The following is a 17,493-nucleotide window of genomic DNA, read 5'->3' on the forward strand; positions in this document are numbered from 1 at the left end:
AGTAATAATGGATGACGTTTCCTCAAAGCAGCCTGTTTCGGGCCAAGTAGGAAATTGTTTGTACAGATAAATGAATCTGTATAGGTAGAATTGTTCCTTTTTTTTCTTTTATTACAGATTAAAATACATTTTTAAGGATTTGTTTTTTACTAACTTCACATTTAAATAAATTAGATATTTAAAACTGCGTTTATCCAGCCATGAATATGAACATTGTTAATTCTTGAACTGAAAAAAAACCGTTTCGTCTTTCAATAAATGAATGGAATGGAAAAAACGAAAAAATAATTAATGAATAAATTCATAGCGCCTCCAGTGTCACGTGAAACCTCTGAGCCCAGCGATTGGTGAGAATGCATTACGTAACCCCTGTCACGTGGTGTGCCTGAGACGTATAAACACGCTGAGCCCCCCAGACGCGCTTTAACGGGAAGACAGGCATCGGGAGTTCTTGCTTCAACAGTGTTTGAACGGAACTTCGTCCTTTGCTGTTGTATAGATTTATTTTCCCCGAAAAGATTTATTTTTGTTTAAAAAAAGCGCAACAAACGCCAGCCAAAATGGAGTCCCAAGTCCGCCAGAACTACCACCGCGAGTGCGAGGCCGCGGTCAACCGGATGATCAACATGGAGCTGTTCGCTTCTTACACCTACACCTCCATGGTAAGACGAAGCGCGATCAATATCAATGCGCGTGTTGTGTTCTCCACCCGCAGCGGCAAATAGTTCTGTTTAAACTACTAAAGAATATATTTGGTAAACATGATGATGAATATATTTATTAGATGGAATGTTAGGGTACAATACAGTCACGCAGTATTACAGTAAAAGTACAGTCAAACAGTAGCATGTATTGAAAGTCCTTAGTACGTAAATTATCGACATTTAACAATACCAATAAAACTAATATTAAATTACTCAATTGATGCGAAATGACAATAAAATAAAAATAAATTACACCACAGGTGCAAAATAACTAACTTAAAAGGACACATATTTTGTACGATGTAGGTGGACAAAAAAAAAAGTGTGTGTGTGGGGGGGGGGATTGATCCGGAGAGAGTCGTGATGACTATCTCCGTTTCTGTCCCCCTGGTAATAACGTACTGCATTGTAGTAATTTAATTGCAGAACGAAATTAATTAACCCGTAATATCTTGGACAGATTTATGTGCTAGTAAACGGCGTTGTCTACTTTTTTTTTTTAATGCTGTCATGCCGGTCGTTCGTCTCCCGCGGGTCGCCGACTGTAATCCCTGACTGCTGTCTCTGACCGCTCTCCAGCAGCATAAATGCAGTTCATGCCGAATAATAACGGGTGATGTCCTCTAATCACTGTTTTTACCCTCCCGACCGTCGCAGGCCTTTTACTTCTCCCGCGATGATGTGGCCCTTCCAGGCTTCTCCCATTTCTTCAAGGAGAACAGTGAGGAGGAGCGGGAGCACGCCGATAAGCTGCTGTCCTTCCAGAACAAACGAGGTGGACGCATCTGCCTCCAGGATATCAAGGTTGCTATAAACACTGCTGTTTGGATTATGAGCCGTTGACTCCGAATCTTGTGCCTTGACCGTCCGGTCTTGTGGGGATTTGTTTGTTTGTAGAAGCCAGAGCGTGACGAGTGGGGGAGCGGGCTGGAGGCCATGCAGAACGCCCTGCAGCTGGAAAAGAACGTTAATCAGGCTTTGCTGGATCTCCACAAGCTGGCTTCTCAGCATCAAGATCCTCACGTAAGTCCTCTAACCAGTTGGATTTTGAAAAGTTCACACAAATTATGCTTACTGAACTATACATGTTTGTCTTCAGCTGTGTGACTTCCTGGAGACCCACTACCTGAATGAGCAGGTGGAGGCCATCAAGAAGCTGGGAGACTACATCTCCAACCTCAGCCGTATGGACGCCCAGACGAACAAGATGGCGGAGTACTTGTTCGACAAGCACTCCCTGGGAGGAAAGAGCTAAATGTGCCAAGAGGAATCAGCATTCGGCACATGCTTCTGTTCCAGCTGTCGATCTTTGTAGCTAATCTGTTCAGTCTGAGGTTGGAGATGCTCACGTTTGTGAGGCAGTTTATAAATGTGACCCCAAGTTGTGGTTTCACTTTGTTGCCAAGAAGTGTGTACGTGTGACAATCAACAATTCTGAAAAAAAAATTCTTGCCTGGTTAATTTGAATAAACATTTTGAGCTGGAGTCTGTCTGCATATGTTGCATAACTTGATCAAAATTTATAAAAAGCACTAGCAGCTCACTTGGTGAGACAATTCTCTCACCAATTTAAGATGGGGAAGTGAATGGCAAGTAAGGGGTCATCGGAATCATGTGGACCTTGATCACGGGTTCAAATGCGTTTGCCTAAATAAAAGGCCTTAGTAGACAAAGTGTGGTCACAAGCATTTGATTTGTTAGTGTGAGGGTTTGCTCAGGTTCCAGTTCAGAGGATAACTTTAGTGGCAGAACCTGTTTTACAAGGTGGCTTTTCTGAGTAAAAGCGTGTGGCACTAAGATCTGTCAATCAGATTGATCAACCTCACGCATGTAACGATGCATCTGTCTCGCGCATGACCAAGCAGAGCAGGATCCTGTTAATTCCAAATTAATCAACTTGAAATAGAATTTCAGAGTTTCATACTCCATGGAAGTGGACCTTCGCTTCACTTTAGTCCCTCAGAGGGCAATTTGGTTTGCAAAGGACATAAGGCATGGGATTTGAGCAGTATCATTGTACAAGTGCAGGGTAAATCGTCTACAGCACATGTGTCAAACTCAAGACCCGGGGTCCAAATGCGGCCCTCCAAGTCATTTTCTGTGGCCCCCGAGAGCCGTGTGCAGACATTTGTTTTTGTAAAATGCTGCATCTGGTCTTAACAGCCCACATGAGTGCCAAATGTAGCCGGCTACATTTGGAGCTGTCCAGCGTTGATCCTGAAGGTGAACTTTAGAACTGGACAGCTCCATATGTAGCCGGCTACATATGGAGCTGTCCAGCGCTGATCCTGAAAGTGACGTCTTTTCTGCGGCAAACCCAGCACTATGACGCCAAAAAAAAGTGAACAGCAGGCCTTGACGCCCAGAGAGAGTGTAGCCAGCCAACATAGGCTGGTGGTGAGGAAGATGACTCTAGTGGTGAAGAAGATGAAGAGGACAAAGGCAGAGCAGAGGACAAAGTGGTGGAGGCTGAAGAACGAAGAGTGTTGTGTGGCTTTCAGGGAAGAGGTGCTTCCAGAAGACTGGAATACAACAGCTAAGGTGATCAGGGAGACAGGGAGGAGAGGACTGGGTGTGTCTTCTGGGATGAAAGGAGACCTGGTGGTGGAACCAGGAAGTACAGAAGTGTATACAGGAAACGAGGTTAGCGAAGAAGAAGGGGGACATTGAGAGGACAGAAGAGAGTAAACAGGAGTACATTGAGATGAGACGCAAGGCAAAGGTAGAGGTGGCAAAGGCCAAAGAGCGGGCATATGATGGAATTGGAATTTGTATCCCATTCCTCAGGGATAATGGTCTCCAGTTCTGGAATATTCCTGGTTAATCTGCTGCAGCCACTTTCCAAAGTCCTGTAAGCAAGACTGAGTCGTATCAGTGTATGTTGTAAACTCTTACTAACGTTGGTCCAGCTGCGGGCTTTTCTCATTCTTTTTAAATTTCTTCCCTTTTTAATGTCACGGAGTTTGACATTAAAAAGGGAAGTACTGTGGTATTGAGTAATGCATTTAAGAAACACTCTTTGTTGAAAATGCCCTCCCAACAGTTGTTTTTCCTGTTTCCTGTTTCCTGTTCCTGCTTTGTGATCCAGATTTGGACTTTGATTAACCCTGATATAGTGGATCCTTTATATAGTGGATCATTATAGCTTCTTCCCTGGCAGTTGTATTTCAGTCAAATGGTTTTATATTCTTTCATTGCAATATAGAAATAAGATTTAGTCGTTTGATGAAGGGCAGCTCGAGTTCACAAAGTTGTGTGTTAGTGTTTTACAGAAGTTCTGCGGTATTGAGTAATGCATTAAAAAAAACTCTTGATTGAAAGTGTCATCTCAGCAGTTTTAAGAGTCATGGTTTATTTTGGTAAATATATAGCAGCTATGCAGGCCATATATTTATAGTTAATTTTAGTTAAGACAGTAATACCTACGAGTGTTCAGCAAACCTGCGAGCAATATTTTTGCTTTGAGACATGAACATAAATTTGAGATACGAGCAACTTCCAGATGCTGCCGCTAACTGGCCGAGCGCTGCGCTCACTCCAAGCACGCTTCACTCATTCAGTGATTTTCGCTGTATTTGTAAATATTCCTCATACAGTGATGGGTCCAAAGAAAGCGAATGGTAAAGATGGAGATGAAGCATGCAATCAATCAACATGACCGTGGTGTCCGCTAAGTGTTGTGTGCATCAAAGATATGTACAATCTGAAAACAGAAAGATGCTATTAAGAGCACAAAGCCTTCCAAAGGCATAACTATTATGTCTAAGTTTATCTAAGTGTACATATAAAGGTACAATTACAGTATAAAGTGTCTACGGTAGGGCAACTTCGATATGACTAGAACATATTGCATATAGTCGCTATCTTGGAATGGAACAAAAGGGAATGCTTTTTGTTATTGTCATTGTCATAACAACGAAACATGTTTGCGCCGCCGACGCAAAACTCTCTTCCTCTATTACATTGCAATGTCCTCTTAGAAAAGGTGTGTGCCTGCAGAGCCTTTGTGTCATCGGCTTTCAGTGATGAACATGAAGGAGCCTTCTCCATATAAGCTGTTTCTATATTATGCTCATGGCCAAAATGTTCCTGAAGCAGGTCCAGGGCTCATCTTGGGGGCCCTAAGCAAAAGGGTCCCTTGCTCAAGGGCACCTCAACAGTGCCCTGGAGGTAGACTGGCTTCTCTCCAGGCACCAGTCCACACTCTGTATTTTTTTCTGGGCCGGGACTTGAACCGGCGAACCTCTGGTTGAAGCGCAATGGGCAGACTGTTTTGTTTGTCCCATTTTATCATGAGTTATGTTTTCTTGTTATTTCTACATATTTCATTTGCTGATGCTCTTCTCACTGCCATTTTTTTTATTCTCTGATTGTAAGAGGAATAAGACTTTATGTAGTCGTTTGATGAAGTGCAGCTCGAGTTCACCAAGCTGTGTGGAAGTGTTTTACAGAAGTTCTGCGGTATTGAGTAATGCATAAAAAACACTCTTGATTGAAGGTGTCCTCTCAGCAGTTATGGTTTATTTTGGTAATTAAACAGCAGCTATACAGGCCATATATGTTTATTATATGACTCCCAAAGTTCTATAAATTGCACATATTAACTGTAGAAGAATTGTACAATATACAAATCCATGTTTGTAATTTATAGCTTTAAATACTTATATGTCATGTATTTGGGGGCTTTTAAGAATTTATTTGTAGAGACCAGAATTTCAATTGGAATTTTAGTTAAGACAGTAATACCTCGACTTACAAGTGTTACGAGACACCAGCAAACTTGCGAGCAATATTTTTGCTTTGAGATACGAGCAACTTCCAGATGCTGGTGCTAACTGGCCGAGCGCTGCGAGCGCACTTCACTCATTCAGGTCAGGTATTCACCAGCTTCCGTACTCGCCTCCTGCACGTCTCCTGTGTTGTATTTCCATTATTAAGTGATTTTGGCTGTATCTGTGAGTATTCCTTAGAAATTATGGGTTTATTATATCATTTTGTGTGTGTGTATCTATACAGCAATTTAAAACGGTTTTTTTAGTGTTCATTTGAGCGTTTTTTGACGGCCAGAACAGATTAAATTATTTTCAGTTATTTTATATGGGAAAAATGAATTTGAGTTACGAGCTCGGTCCAGGAATGAATTATATTTGTATGTCAAAGTATTGCTGTATAGAGGTTTTTTTGTAGAATCTTTGAATTATTTACTTTTTTTAAACTAATTCTTTTCAAGAAAAGCTGCATTTCTATTCTACCACCTGCCTTAACATATATCAACTACCTATTTAATGCTGTAGCTATTCTGTTTATATTTCACTTCAAATAAAATGCAGCATATTGATTAATGAAATAAAAACATGCTTCATCATTCCATACGTTCACAATCAATGAATAAAAGTTGAACATCTCATAGTGACTAACAACTAACTCTGAGCTCAGTGATGGGTGGAGTTATGCAACACCTGGCGTGGGGTATAAATACGCAGCGCAGCCCTTCCTACATTTCATATTGGGGTGAAAAGCTCATGAAACTCGTGCTTCAGTAGTATTTCATCCTTCTTTCTCTTTGACTCATCTGCATTTCAGGCACAGAGCATCTTCTTGACCACATAAAAAGAAAAATGAAAATCTTTATTCTTTTACTTGTTTTGTTGCAACAAACGCCAGCCAAAATGGAGTCGGAGGTACGCCAGAACTACCACCTGGACTGCGAGGCCTTAGTCAACCGGATGATCGACATGGAGCTGTTTGCCTTCTACACCTACACCTCTATGGTAAGACATCATTATTTTAATCGTCACGGAAACCGACTATAATTCATGACTGCTGTCTCTGACCACTCTCCAGCAGCATAAGTGCTGTTCATGCCAAATTATGATGGGTGATGTTGTTTAATCACTGTTCTTATCCTCCTGACCGTCGCAGGCCTTGTACTTCTCCCGCGATGACGTGGCCCTTCCAGGCTTCTCCTGTTTCTTTAAACAGAGTAGTGAGGAGGAGCGGGAGAACGCCAACAAGCTGCTGTCCTTCCAGAACAAACGAGGTGGACGCATGTTCCTCCAGAATATCAAGGTTTGTATTTAAATACTGCAGTGTACTGTAAATTAAACATAAAAGTTCTGGTTTGGATGATCCATTTCTTTTAAAAGTGTTAATCCCAATTTAAAGGTGTTTGTAAGAAACTTGTTTGGTCACATCAGAGCCATGTTAGACAAAGGTTTCAAATCCTGTCTGCACCGACAAGTGTCTTCCGGCCTATCTCTAACATAATTGATTGAATAGATTCAAGATTCAAGATTCAAGATACTTTATTGTCATTATGCGAGCATAATAAAATCGTGAGAAGGCCCACGGCTTAAGGCACACATCATAACAAACTAAATTCTCTCTCTTAAGAAACAATATATATACACACACAGAGAGAGTGAGAATCACAGGCAGTAGTGCAAAATAGCAGCAGCAGCAACAGGACCGGCATAAAGTGTCCCAGATCGCTACAAGGGAACGACTGCTTTCACAGCTCGGGGGAAGAAGCTGTTCCTGAGCCTCGTAGTGCTGCTTCTTAGTGTCCTGAACCGCTTCCCTGATGGAAGCGGGACAAACAGTCTGTGGCCCGGGTGGGTGGGGTCTGTGGAGATGCGTCTGGCCCTCCTCTGGACTCTGGAGGTGTAAACAGAGTCCAAATCAGGCAGACGGTGACCCACAATCCCCTGAGCTGTCCTCACCACCCGGGATAGGTCCTTCCTGTCCTGCGCCGTGCAGCTGCCGTACCACACGGTCGCACTGAGACACAGGATGCTCTCTATCGTGGCCCGGTAGAAGTTTGCAAGCAGCACAGAGGAGAGCCCAGCCCGCTTCAGCTTCCTGAGGAAGAAGAGCCGTTGCTGGGCCTTCTTCACCAGGTGTCTGGTGTTGAGTGTCCAGGAGAGGTCAGAGGAGATGTGGATGCCCAGGAATTTAATGTTCTCCACACGCTCCACTGCTTCCCCTCGTATGCACAGGGGGGCGTGTTCAGTCTTTCTGGACCTCCTGTAGTCCACTATGACCTCCTTGGTCTTGCTGGTGTTCAGAACAAGGCTGTTACTCGAGCACCAGAGCATCAGGTTCTGGACCTCCTCTCTGTAGTGGGTCTCATCGTTGTTGGAGATGTGACCCACCACAGTGGTGTTGTCCGCAAACTTCACAACCATGTTTGTGGAGTGGATGGCAGAGCAGTCGTGGGTGAAGAGGGTGAAGAGAGCAGGGCTGAGAACGCAACCCTGGGGGGTCCCAGTGTTCAGGATCAGAGGGGAGGATGTGGTGTCTCCTATCCTCACCACCTGGGGCCGGTTGCTGAGGAAGTCCCTGACCCAGGAGCACAGCGGTGGAGACAGTCCCAGGCTGTGGAGCTTCAGAGCCAGCATGTCCGGTGGAACGGTGTTAAAAGCTGAACTGAAGTCCACAAGGATGAATAATGTTCAGAATTTCAAATGGAATTCAATTTTAGTAACAAATTGTTGAGAAACTGATCCTAATGTTCAAACCTATGTTTACTCACATGGAGCACGAGGAATGACAAAGACACTGCGACATTAAAGTTTGAGCGCAAGCTCATTTGTTCATTTAAGAAGTCTCTTGATGATTTAAGATGAACAACACAGCGATGGCTGGACATTTGCTGCTGACTCAGACTTTTGTGCCATGAGTATTCGGTTGTGTGGTGATTTTTTTGTTTGTAGAAGCCAGAGCATGACGAGTGGGGGAGCGGGCTGGAGGCCATGCAGAATGCCCTGCAGCTGGAAAAGAACGTTAATCAGGCTTTGCTGGATCTCCACAAGCTGGCTTCTGAGCATCAAGATCCTCACGTAAGTCCTCTAACCAGTCGGATTTTGAAAAGTTCACACACAAATTATGCTTACTGAACTATACATGTTTGTCTTCAGCTGTGTGACTTCCTGGAGACCCACTACCTGAATGAGCAGGTGGAGGCCATCAAGAAGCTGGGAGACTACATCTCCAACCTCAGCCGTATGGACGCCCACAAGAACAAGATGGCGGAGTACTTGTTTGACAAACACTCCCTGTGCGTGTCGAACTGTGCTAGCTGTCAATCTTTGTCGGCAATCTGTTCAGTGTGATGTTGGAAACGCTCTTATTTTGGTGAGGCTGATCATAAATGTCGCCTGAGTTGTGGCTTTACTCTGTTGCCTAGAAGTTTGTACCTGTGTGACATTTTCAACAATTGTGACAAAATATTTCTGATCTGGTTAATTGGATTAAACATTTTGAGCAGGTCTCTGGAGTCTGTCTGCTTCTGTCACATTCGTAATTTGAGTTTATATTAAAATGCAATCATCATGCAGGAACAAAGATAATCGATACAAAATCAAAGCAAAACCGAAAAGCCACCACCTTGTCTTGTCATGGACATGCGCAAACCAAAAAAAACAACCGAAGTGGGCTTCGGTTGTTTCTTCGGTAAAGAACATTCCCCGAGTAAATGCCGCGGAAAAGACTCACTTCTAGGATCAGCACTGGACAGCTCCATATGTAGCCGGGATCAACATTTCAGCACATGCTGGAAAAAACAAAAAAGTTCAAATAACTTTCAATAATTCACCGCCAGCAGATTATTGATTCAGTTTGTTGTTAGCGATAGAGCTGACGGGACAGTCAGTAGAGAGAAGGGATATTGTGGAGATTAGCACAGAATGGGGGAGGGGAAGAGAGCGTAAGGGGGGGGACTTTGAGAAAGACTTCTCATCAGTCAGTGGTGGTGGATTCATTCAGAGGACACTCATACAAGTATAAAAAAAGATTGAGATAAATAAAAGGCAAATAACGGAGAGGGCCTGACACCAAACAGGGTGAGTTCTAAACTCTTTTCACTTTGAATAAAAGTTTAGAGGAAAAGCTATGAGTTTAACTGTCATGAATGTTATTATGATTAATTTTCAATATATCAATTAATAGCTAATTTCAGCTTCACCTTATTTATTTATTTTTTGTCACCATGTGTTTCAGCTGCACTGTAAATCTTATAAGACGCAGCTACATTCACTTGCAGCACAAGGTTACTGTTCATTTACTGGATTTTATACCTTGATGCTGAGTATGTGGCATTATTTATAATTTGATGATATGTGTGTCACAGGGAGAAACATTTGATTTTTATTTAGAGGGGAGGTGTATTTCTGTAGTGGAGAGAAGATTAGTTAAGTGGATTATAGGTTGCCAATGCAGCTCTATTTACAGACCGTCTTCACAAGCTTTACCCCGACAGCATGTATGTCACGGATTGTGTGTCTCATAAAACCTTTATCTCACAATGCTTACGTTGGGAATGGACACTGTCTATTTGTTTCCACACAGAAACTGCAGGAGGTTTTACTGGGCTCATGTTGTTGTTTTTATCCCCCAAAATAAGAGCGCCTTAATCGCAATGAGCAAAAAAGGTTTTTTGGAAGTTGTCAGCAAAACCAGTCAGTGGTGTTCACATGTAAATACTTCAGTGATTCAAGCTATTTAAATGATACGTTATACATTTATGTTCAAATATATTTCAAAACTATATTTAGTAAATCGCACAATAAATGTATTGACTGACTGATTGATTGATTGATTGTAAAACAACTTTACCTCTTCCTCTTCATAGAACCAACCGATTTATTTTTAGTCTCTTAATTATTTTTGTGGGGAGTAATTTTTTTTAAATTGTTTTTACTTGCAGCTTTTTGTTTTATTGACTAGCAAACACTGACAGTTTACTCTTATTCATGGTTTATATTGTGTTCTTGTTGATTTTTGTCACCGTATTTTAACTAATCATGATATGACCATTTTTCACTTTATATATTATTAAGTGTCTTAAAATCCTTACAATTTAGGCTAACACCAGACTTTTCTGAGCATTTCACCTCCCAGAAACTAAATTCAATTAGTGTTGGGTTTGAAACCATGTTAATATCTGTCAGATCATTATCCTGTTTCTCAAATGATCTGAAGCAAATTCCACTCTATAATTTAACATTTCGTTACTGAGGCCAAAGTCACAATGTTCAGTTTCAATGAGAACCAGGTAATTCACAATGCCTACTCAAATTTATCTGGTCATCTTTTAAATCTGAAATATTTATTTATTTATTTTCACAAACACACACACACACACACACACACCACTCACTCTCTAATACCCTATCCGAGGGAATGAAAGCGATAAAGGTTAATGAGACACAGCATGGCACTTAGAGATCAGCTTTATGTAATGTGTATGTACGTATGTGTGTGTCTATGTCTGTCACGAGACATTACATGTCATGACAGACCGACAGACAGCAGAGGAAGACTGGAGGAAATGGGATGAGAAAGGGCAGGAGGCCCACAGAGTCAAACTGTCCTTAATTTGTTTAAATTGAAGGATTTAAAGATTACCGTTGGCAATTAGAATGCCTGTGTTTGTGTTTAAATGTCATTATGCGTGAGTGTGCACTGACATACTGGATGCTTACAAGGAACAAATTACTTCGGTTCACAGACAGATTTATGATAGCGGGTAAGCCATGTTTATATCGGCAATCCATAGCATGTACATGATACATGCTCGTATCACGATGATAGGAAGTCATTTTATGTCTCATCGAAGGATAAAATTGATAAAGATGTTTGAATGTGGTGTTTGGAAATAGAAATTCCCATTAATACATTACAGAAGATAAAGAACAGATTGACATCATCAAATGGTTGAATTATATTAAACATTTTACTTAAAGAAAGAACAGAAAAAAGCAGGAAAGGAGGAGTTGAAAAGGAGGGTACAGTAGTATAAATAATATTTTGCCATATGAAAGATGTATAAATTGAGGTTGAAGTTATTGACTTTCAATTGAGAAAAATATATTTTTTCATAAAGATTGCCTTTGTAGCGCAGTAAACTCATCGATCCTTTAATTTTTGGATCAATATTATTATCAGCCTAGAAATGAGTTGTTCAGTGCAGACAGTTCTTGTTGGCCAGCGAGTTCACGTTCCCTATGTTGACCGAGGGAATCGATGTTTTTGAAGCACCTCAGCTTAGCCCCAGCCTTGCATCCGCTGCATCTCCCCCTTAGCTCCGGTGGTATGATGTGGCTCGCGTTGTTGTCCTCATCACCAGGAGCTCCTCTCTTGTTTACACCAGATAACCAGCTCCTGGTTTCGTGGTGAATGTGAATGTTTGTATCAATTGGATATAGTAGGATGAGTTACCCATGGGATATAAAAGAAAGTATAGAAAGAGAAAAAATCTAAAACTAAGCTGAACTAAGTACTGCGGAGCTCCGAGAAGGCAGCCGCCGCTCACAGCGCCGGAAGCCATGAGCCAATTACGCTTCTCCATCTGGCAATCTGATGGAAGAGTCTGGGTTTGGTGGTTGCCATGAGAAATTTACTTGGTCTGATTGGTTTGTGCCAAGCGTGAATTTCTGGAGTTGGGCTTGGCCTTTTACTTCCAACGTAAGGAACAAGACATTTTTGACCATTTCTTCCTCCCAACTTTGTGGAAACATTTTGGAGCTGGCTCCTTCCTGTTCCAACGGGACTGCGGTCCACTGCACAACACAAGGTCCATAAAGACCTGATTGAGTTCGTTTTGTGTTGAAGAACTTGACTGATCTGCACAGAGTGCTGACCTAAATCTCATAGAACAACGGTGAGCCAGGCTTTCTCATTCAACATCACTGGTGACCTTGCAAATGTCCTTCTGGAAGAATGGTACGAAAAAAAGAAAAGAAAAACGCTCCTAAAACTTGCAGAAAGTCTTCCTTTAGAAGAGTTGAAGCTGTAAGACTTGAGTTGAATACTGTAAATATCATGGTTTAAGAACGGGATGCCGCTCAAGTTCATATCAATGTGATCTGAGTGCTGACCATTCTGCTCTTCTTCGCCCTGATCAGAGCGGCGATGCGACTGGTCAGCACTGTGATGACACGGGTCCGCAGGGCGGCCGAGGAGGAGGAAAGGGAGAAGGAGCCTCCACCTGTTCAACCCCCGTCACACCACTCCAACCACCAGTTCAACAGCATGAAGAGCAAGTTCTTCAATGAACTCACACATCTGCCAAGTGAGCACTCTGCGAATACAGAGAAATACATTCGTTCACTGCGGTTGACAAGAAAGTGGTTTTAGTAATACGTTCAGCATTTTATCTTCAGGGTTCGTACACATGGACACAAATGCTCCAATTAAAAAATAAAATAAAAAAGGCAGTTAGTGCCATTGCTTAAACTAGGTTAGTATTTATTGAGGCATTTGGCAAATTCTAAAGGCATAAAGGCAACACAACATGCTTGTGTTTTCATGTTTAGAGCGTTTGATGGGTTTTTGTGTTAAAAAAAAACTGGGCTGTTAACATGTGTCATTTTATCTCCTGAAAGGAGCCCCCTCATTCCGTATTTCCGTGAATGATTTTTAATTAATAAGGGAGACAAATGAACAAACAAGACATTATCTGGTAAGCATAAAATACTTAACTGCATAGAAGTTTAAAAGTCATTAACATTACAAGGAGCTGCCTCGCCCAACATGCTGTCTAGCAGGGCTAGAGGACGACCCAGGAGAAGAGACATGGACGTAGTGAGGGAGGACATGAGAGTGGCTGGTGTTGGGGGGGACGATGCAAAGGACAGGGTGAAGTGGAGAACATTGATTTGCTGTGGCGAAGCCTCAGGGGACAAGCTGAAACCATAACCATTCTGTCCTCTCATTTTTATATCTTGTGTGTTTTATCTCTTCATTACCTCATGTGACCACTCTGCTGCACTCTTCAAGATCATAAACTTGGCAGTAAGTCCATAATCTTCTCCTTTTTTTTCATTTCCATGTCTTCAGTATTTTCATGCATATTGACCTCATGTGATGCTCAGATTTGATTTGAAAATATGTCTCAAATCCATCCAAATAAATGAAATAATTAAACTCCAAAGTGTCACAAATCCACTGGACCGCATTATATGATACTGTTACAGGACTGAAATAAGCATCGTCATCATTTCAATACACAAGTGCTCACTGTATTTTTTCACACAATTTTTATTTATTAAGGCAGTTACTTTAACATGCAGACAAAAAGTTAAAAAAGTTAAGAAGATTATTCTAGATTCAACCCTTTTTTCCAGATCCACACAAAAAGATTATTTGATATATTTTGTTCTGACAAATAAGCATACACATAAACATCTACCGGTAGCCTTGCTAGCAGCTCTGTGAAGAAAGAATGCAAATGTACCTTTGACATTTGTGTTTATTTAGTGCCTTAGCCTTCAAAAAAATCTATTTGCAACAATCACAAAGGACATGTGAGGGCGTGTTAGCCTACATTTGGCCTTGACGTTATCATTGCTCATGGAATATTGGACATCCAAGAAGGTATGGTCGTGGTCTTATACCAGCTCACCTCAGTATGAAACAAACTTTTTACTAAAAGTGGTGACGCTATCTGGGTGACCACACTACAAATTCACAGTTCTCCATCCTTCCTCCAGTGCCCCTTTGGGCCATAGGTGCCATTATAGCTGTGGTTCTTGCCCTCTTCGCCTGTTTGGGATTCTGCATCTACAAGAAGTGCTTCAACAAAACCAAAAAGCCTAAGAAGGCCCGTGAGAGGAAGGCAGGACGAGGGCGCAAGAAGAAGGACAAGGAAGGAGAGGATGGAGAGGAGAAGAAGGTAAGAAGAGATAAGGAAGGCAGGTCCTGTTTATCTACTTCCAGCCTGAGACTGGATAAAATGACAGCGTCTCATAATACCATTAACACAAAGGGTGATATAGCAAAGTGCAATATCCAAATTCCAGGAGTTACACTTCTCTACTATAGGTAAAACATATGAGATGTGTATAAATGCAGCTTAGTGGTTCTCACCATATTCTCCACTCTAAACACATAATCAGCAGTTTTAGATTTGTTTTGTGAAAGTACAATACAAAAATAAATCAATGACATGAATCTGAACATAAAGTTTTTGATTATTCAGCAAGTTTTTCCATGCGTCTCTTCCAGGAAGGTGATGAAGGGAAGGAAGAGGAAGAGAAGGAAAATCTGGGCAGGCTGGAGTACACACTGGACTATAACTTCACTGAAAACCAGGTTCAGACATGCGTGCAGAACCCAAATATTCAGAAACCTACCAGTGATAAATGAATGATTCCCATTGAGGCCATACAGATGAACTCACCTCCCCTTCCATTCTCCAGCTGATAGTCGGCATCCTACAGGCTCAGGACCTCGCAGCCATGGACATGGGCGGGACATCAGATCCTTATGTCAAAGTCTACGTACTGCCCGACAAGAAGAAGAAGTACGAGACAAAAATCCAGCGCAAGAACCTCTGCCCCGTCTTCAATGAGACATTCATATTTAAGGTTTGTCCCTCACGACTCTGCAGTAGTTGAATATAAAACCTTGCAGTTGTTTTAAAGTAGAATTATTCCTTCAGTAACATAGTGAACACACTCATACTGTAGCTATCAAGAGGGGTTGGTCCATTTCTAATTTTCCCACAATGCATTGCGTGCAGCCATACTTGTAGGCTGTGTTTACACACGTTGATCATTTATCCAGCGATAAAGCCGACTATGTGCGCTATTATAAACTGTCACAATCGGTGTGGGAGAGAGAAAAAAGCACTTTTATTACGTTCTTAAGGTGACATATGACTCTCCAGAATCACCGTATGAGCTGAGAGAGCAATAAAAACACAGCTTTCTTAATAAAAGACTAAATAAACAGAAAGATCAACGAAAACCATTCCGCTGCTAAAATGATAACAGAATGCTTTGGATCATTTCAGGCAAGTTATATTATGCAAGATTTGCTAGATGTCGCTGTAATGTCGTAATAAATGAAGCCCACATTCCAAATTAAATTGATGTGTCCGTTTGAAAAGTATTTTGGATTATGTGAGCAGAGCTGGGACCCATCCAAAACAAAACGATTGTAGCTGTCAAGAACGATAATTCCGAGTCCTTCAAAGAGTAAAATGGGCTGGGATGTAGGATTCGGTAATTTATTAAATCCTGGTAGGAAACATCAGGGAACACGAAGTGGTCATTACTCCACTCGGATTTGTCGCTTTTGCAAGGATCTTTGAACCAATCACAGCCGGTTCTCCTTGTAACAAGTTAAAGCCTTCTTGTCTCGTGACTCGGAATACTTCTCATGTTACAAAATCCAACAAAAAGTTAATATCCATGAATACTATGTAAAATATTTGCGGTGTGATTAGCAATTGTGTACGTCTCTATAAATGCTGCCCGCAAATATATATGAAACATCTGTGCCAGTCTTTGGTCAAAATAGCAAACAGATGTTGCATTGTAGGATACTGTTACGAAAGAGACGAACCCCTCTCTTCTTATTGCACATCTGATTTTCTCCAGTGTCAAAAACACTTAAGAGACAACCTCTTTTAAATTCTCACTCTGCAGATACCCTATACTGAGTTGGGAGGGCAGACTCTGGTGATGCATGTGTTTGATTTCGATCGTTTTGGTAAGCATGACCTCATTGGTGAGATAAAGATCCCCATGAACTCTATAGACCTTGGACAGCCAATACACGAGTGGAGGGATTTGATTGGAGGAGAGAAAGAGGAGGTACATCATCTTTTTATGTCTATTAAAGATTGTCGTGAATTTGACCAAAGAGGTAACCGATTATTTCATGTGAATGCTCCGTCCGCACAGCAAGAAAAGCTAGGTGACGTCTGTATCTCCCTTCGTTACGTCCCCACGGCTGGCAAGCTAACTGTTAACATCATGGAAGCCAAGAATCTGAAGAAGATGGATGTTGGAGGACTGTCGGGTAAACACTCAGACGTGAATACCTGAGGCAGGTTCTGATGCTGAATCTCGATCTCTCATTTAATATCTCTCTAAGATCCCTTTGTTAAGGTGGTGCTGCAGCACAACGGGAAGCGGCTGAAGAAGAAGAAGACATCAGTCAAGCAAAACACTTTGAATCCTTACTTCAATGAGAGCTTCAGCTTTGAGATCCCCTTCTCCCAGATCCAGGTGTGTGCATAACACTTCTTAGCGCCGGCGTGCACTTCTTGTTGCTAATTGTTAAAGCTGTATGAATTTAAAACTCTACATCTGTCCTTCGGCTTTAAATTGAAACAACAGAATAACGTGTTCTAGTTATGACTCATCCTCCACCAACAGAAAGTCCAGGTGGTGATTACTGTGTACGACTACGACAAGCTGGGCAGCAACGACCCCATCGGCAAATGTTGGATCGGCTATGGTGCCTCAGGTGTTGGACTACGCCACTGGTCGGACATGCTGGCCAATCCCAGGCGTCCAGTGGCCCAGTGGCACATCCTCCAGCCAGAGGAGGAGGTGGATGCTGCTCTGAAGGCCCCTATCCGCTAAACAAAAATGACTTTTTATAGTTTGTGGGTTATCCCCATTTCATACTCTTTTAATCTCCTCCAGTATTACACTAAATACAAATCTAGCAACCTTACGTGACCTTAATGGCAACCTTAGCAGGATTTGTGACTACTTGTGATTGTGATTACTCTCATATAAGAAATTTCAGGTGTCTTGAATTTTTACCAGGTCATAAGAGCATATTGTTGTAGGTGTGAGAGAGGTTTAGAGTGTGCCAAGTCTCCGCTGTCGCCACAGGGTAAATGTGTGTTCTCTCAAATCCATTAAAGTTAGTGCTGATACAAATATTGTAAGCGCCCATGTTGTTGAGAAGAAGCCAGTCTCCGATGTGCAGCCCAGGAAGCCAGTAATTGTCCGTTATTTTGTCACAAACGTTACATGTTTCCCTC

At 41.9% G+C, this 17,493-nt stretch overlaps 3 protein-coding genes across 3 annotated transcripts; all 3 read left to right on the plus strand.

Moving 5' to 3' along the window:
• The first annotated feature begins 398 nt into the window (after nucleotides 1-398).
• On the plus strand, nucleotides 399-2,189 carry fthl27 (ferritin, heavy polypeptide-like 27). Its single transcript, XM_068749482.1, has 4 exons — nucleotides 399-662; nucleotides 1,362-1,508; nucleotides 1,602-1,727; nucleotides 1,804-2,189. Exons 1-4 carry the CDS (start codon nucleotides 561-563, stop codon nucleotides 1,957-1,959), a joined length of 531 nt encoding a protein of 176 aa, XP_068605583.1. The 5' UTR covers nucleotides 399-560; the 3' UTR covers nucleotides 1,960-2,189.
• A 4,038-nt stretch (nucleotides 2,190-6,227) lies between these two features.
• LOC137905354 (ferritin, middle subunit-like) lies at nucleotides 6,228-8,942 on the plus strand. Its single transcript, XM_068749582.1, has 4 exons — nucleotides 6,228-6,475; nucleotides 6,627-6,773; nucleotides 8,420-8,545; nucleotides 8,624-8,942. Exons 1-4 carry the CDS (start codon nucleotides 6,323-6,325, stop codon nucleotides 8,816-8,818), a joined length of 621 nt encoding a protein of 206 aa, XP_068605683.1. The 5' UTR covers nucleotides 6,228-6,322; the 3' UTR covers nucleotides 8,819-8,942.
• A 3,675-nt stretch (nucleotides 8,943-12,617) lies between these two features.
• On the plus strand, nucleotides 12,618-17,083 carry syt5a (synaptotagmin Va). Its single transcript, XM_068749626.1, has 9 exons — nucleotides 12,618-12,777; nucleotides 13,485-13,499; nucleotides 14,198-14,379; nucleotides 14,712-14,798; nucleotides 14,906-15,073; nucleotides 16,139-16,306; nucleotides 16,397-16,514; nucleotides 16,590-16,723; nucleotides 16,874-17,083. Exons 1-9 carry the CDS (start codon nucleotides 12,618-12,620, stop codon nucleotides 17,081-17,083), a joined length of 1,242 nt encoding a protein of 413 aa, XP_068605727.1.
• Nucleotides 17,084-17,493: the final 410 nt, after the last annotated feature.

The sequence above is a fragment of the Brachionichthys hirsutus genome, chromosome 16 (assembly GCF_040956055.1).
Source record: "Brachionichthys hirsutus isolate HB-005 chromosome 16, CSIRO-AGI_Bhir_v1, whole genome shotgun sequence".
NCBI classification, from domain to species: domain Eukaryota; kingdom Metazoa; phylum Chordata; class Actinopteri; order Lophiiformes; family Brachionichthyidae; genus Brachionichthys; species Brachionichthys hirsutus.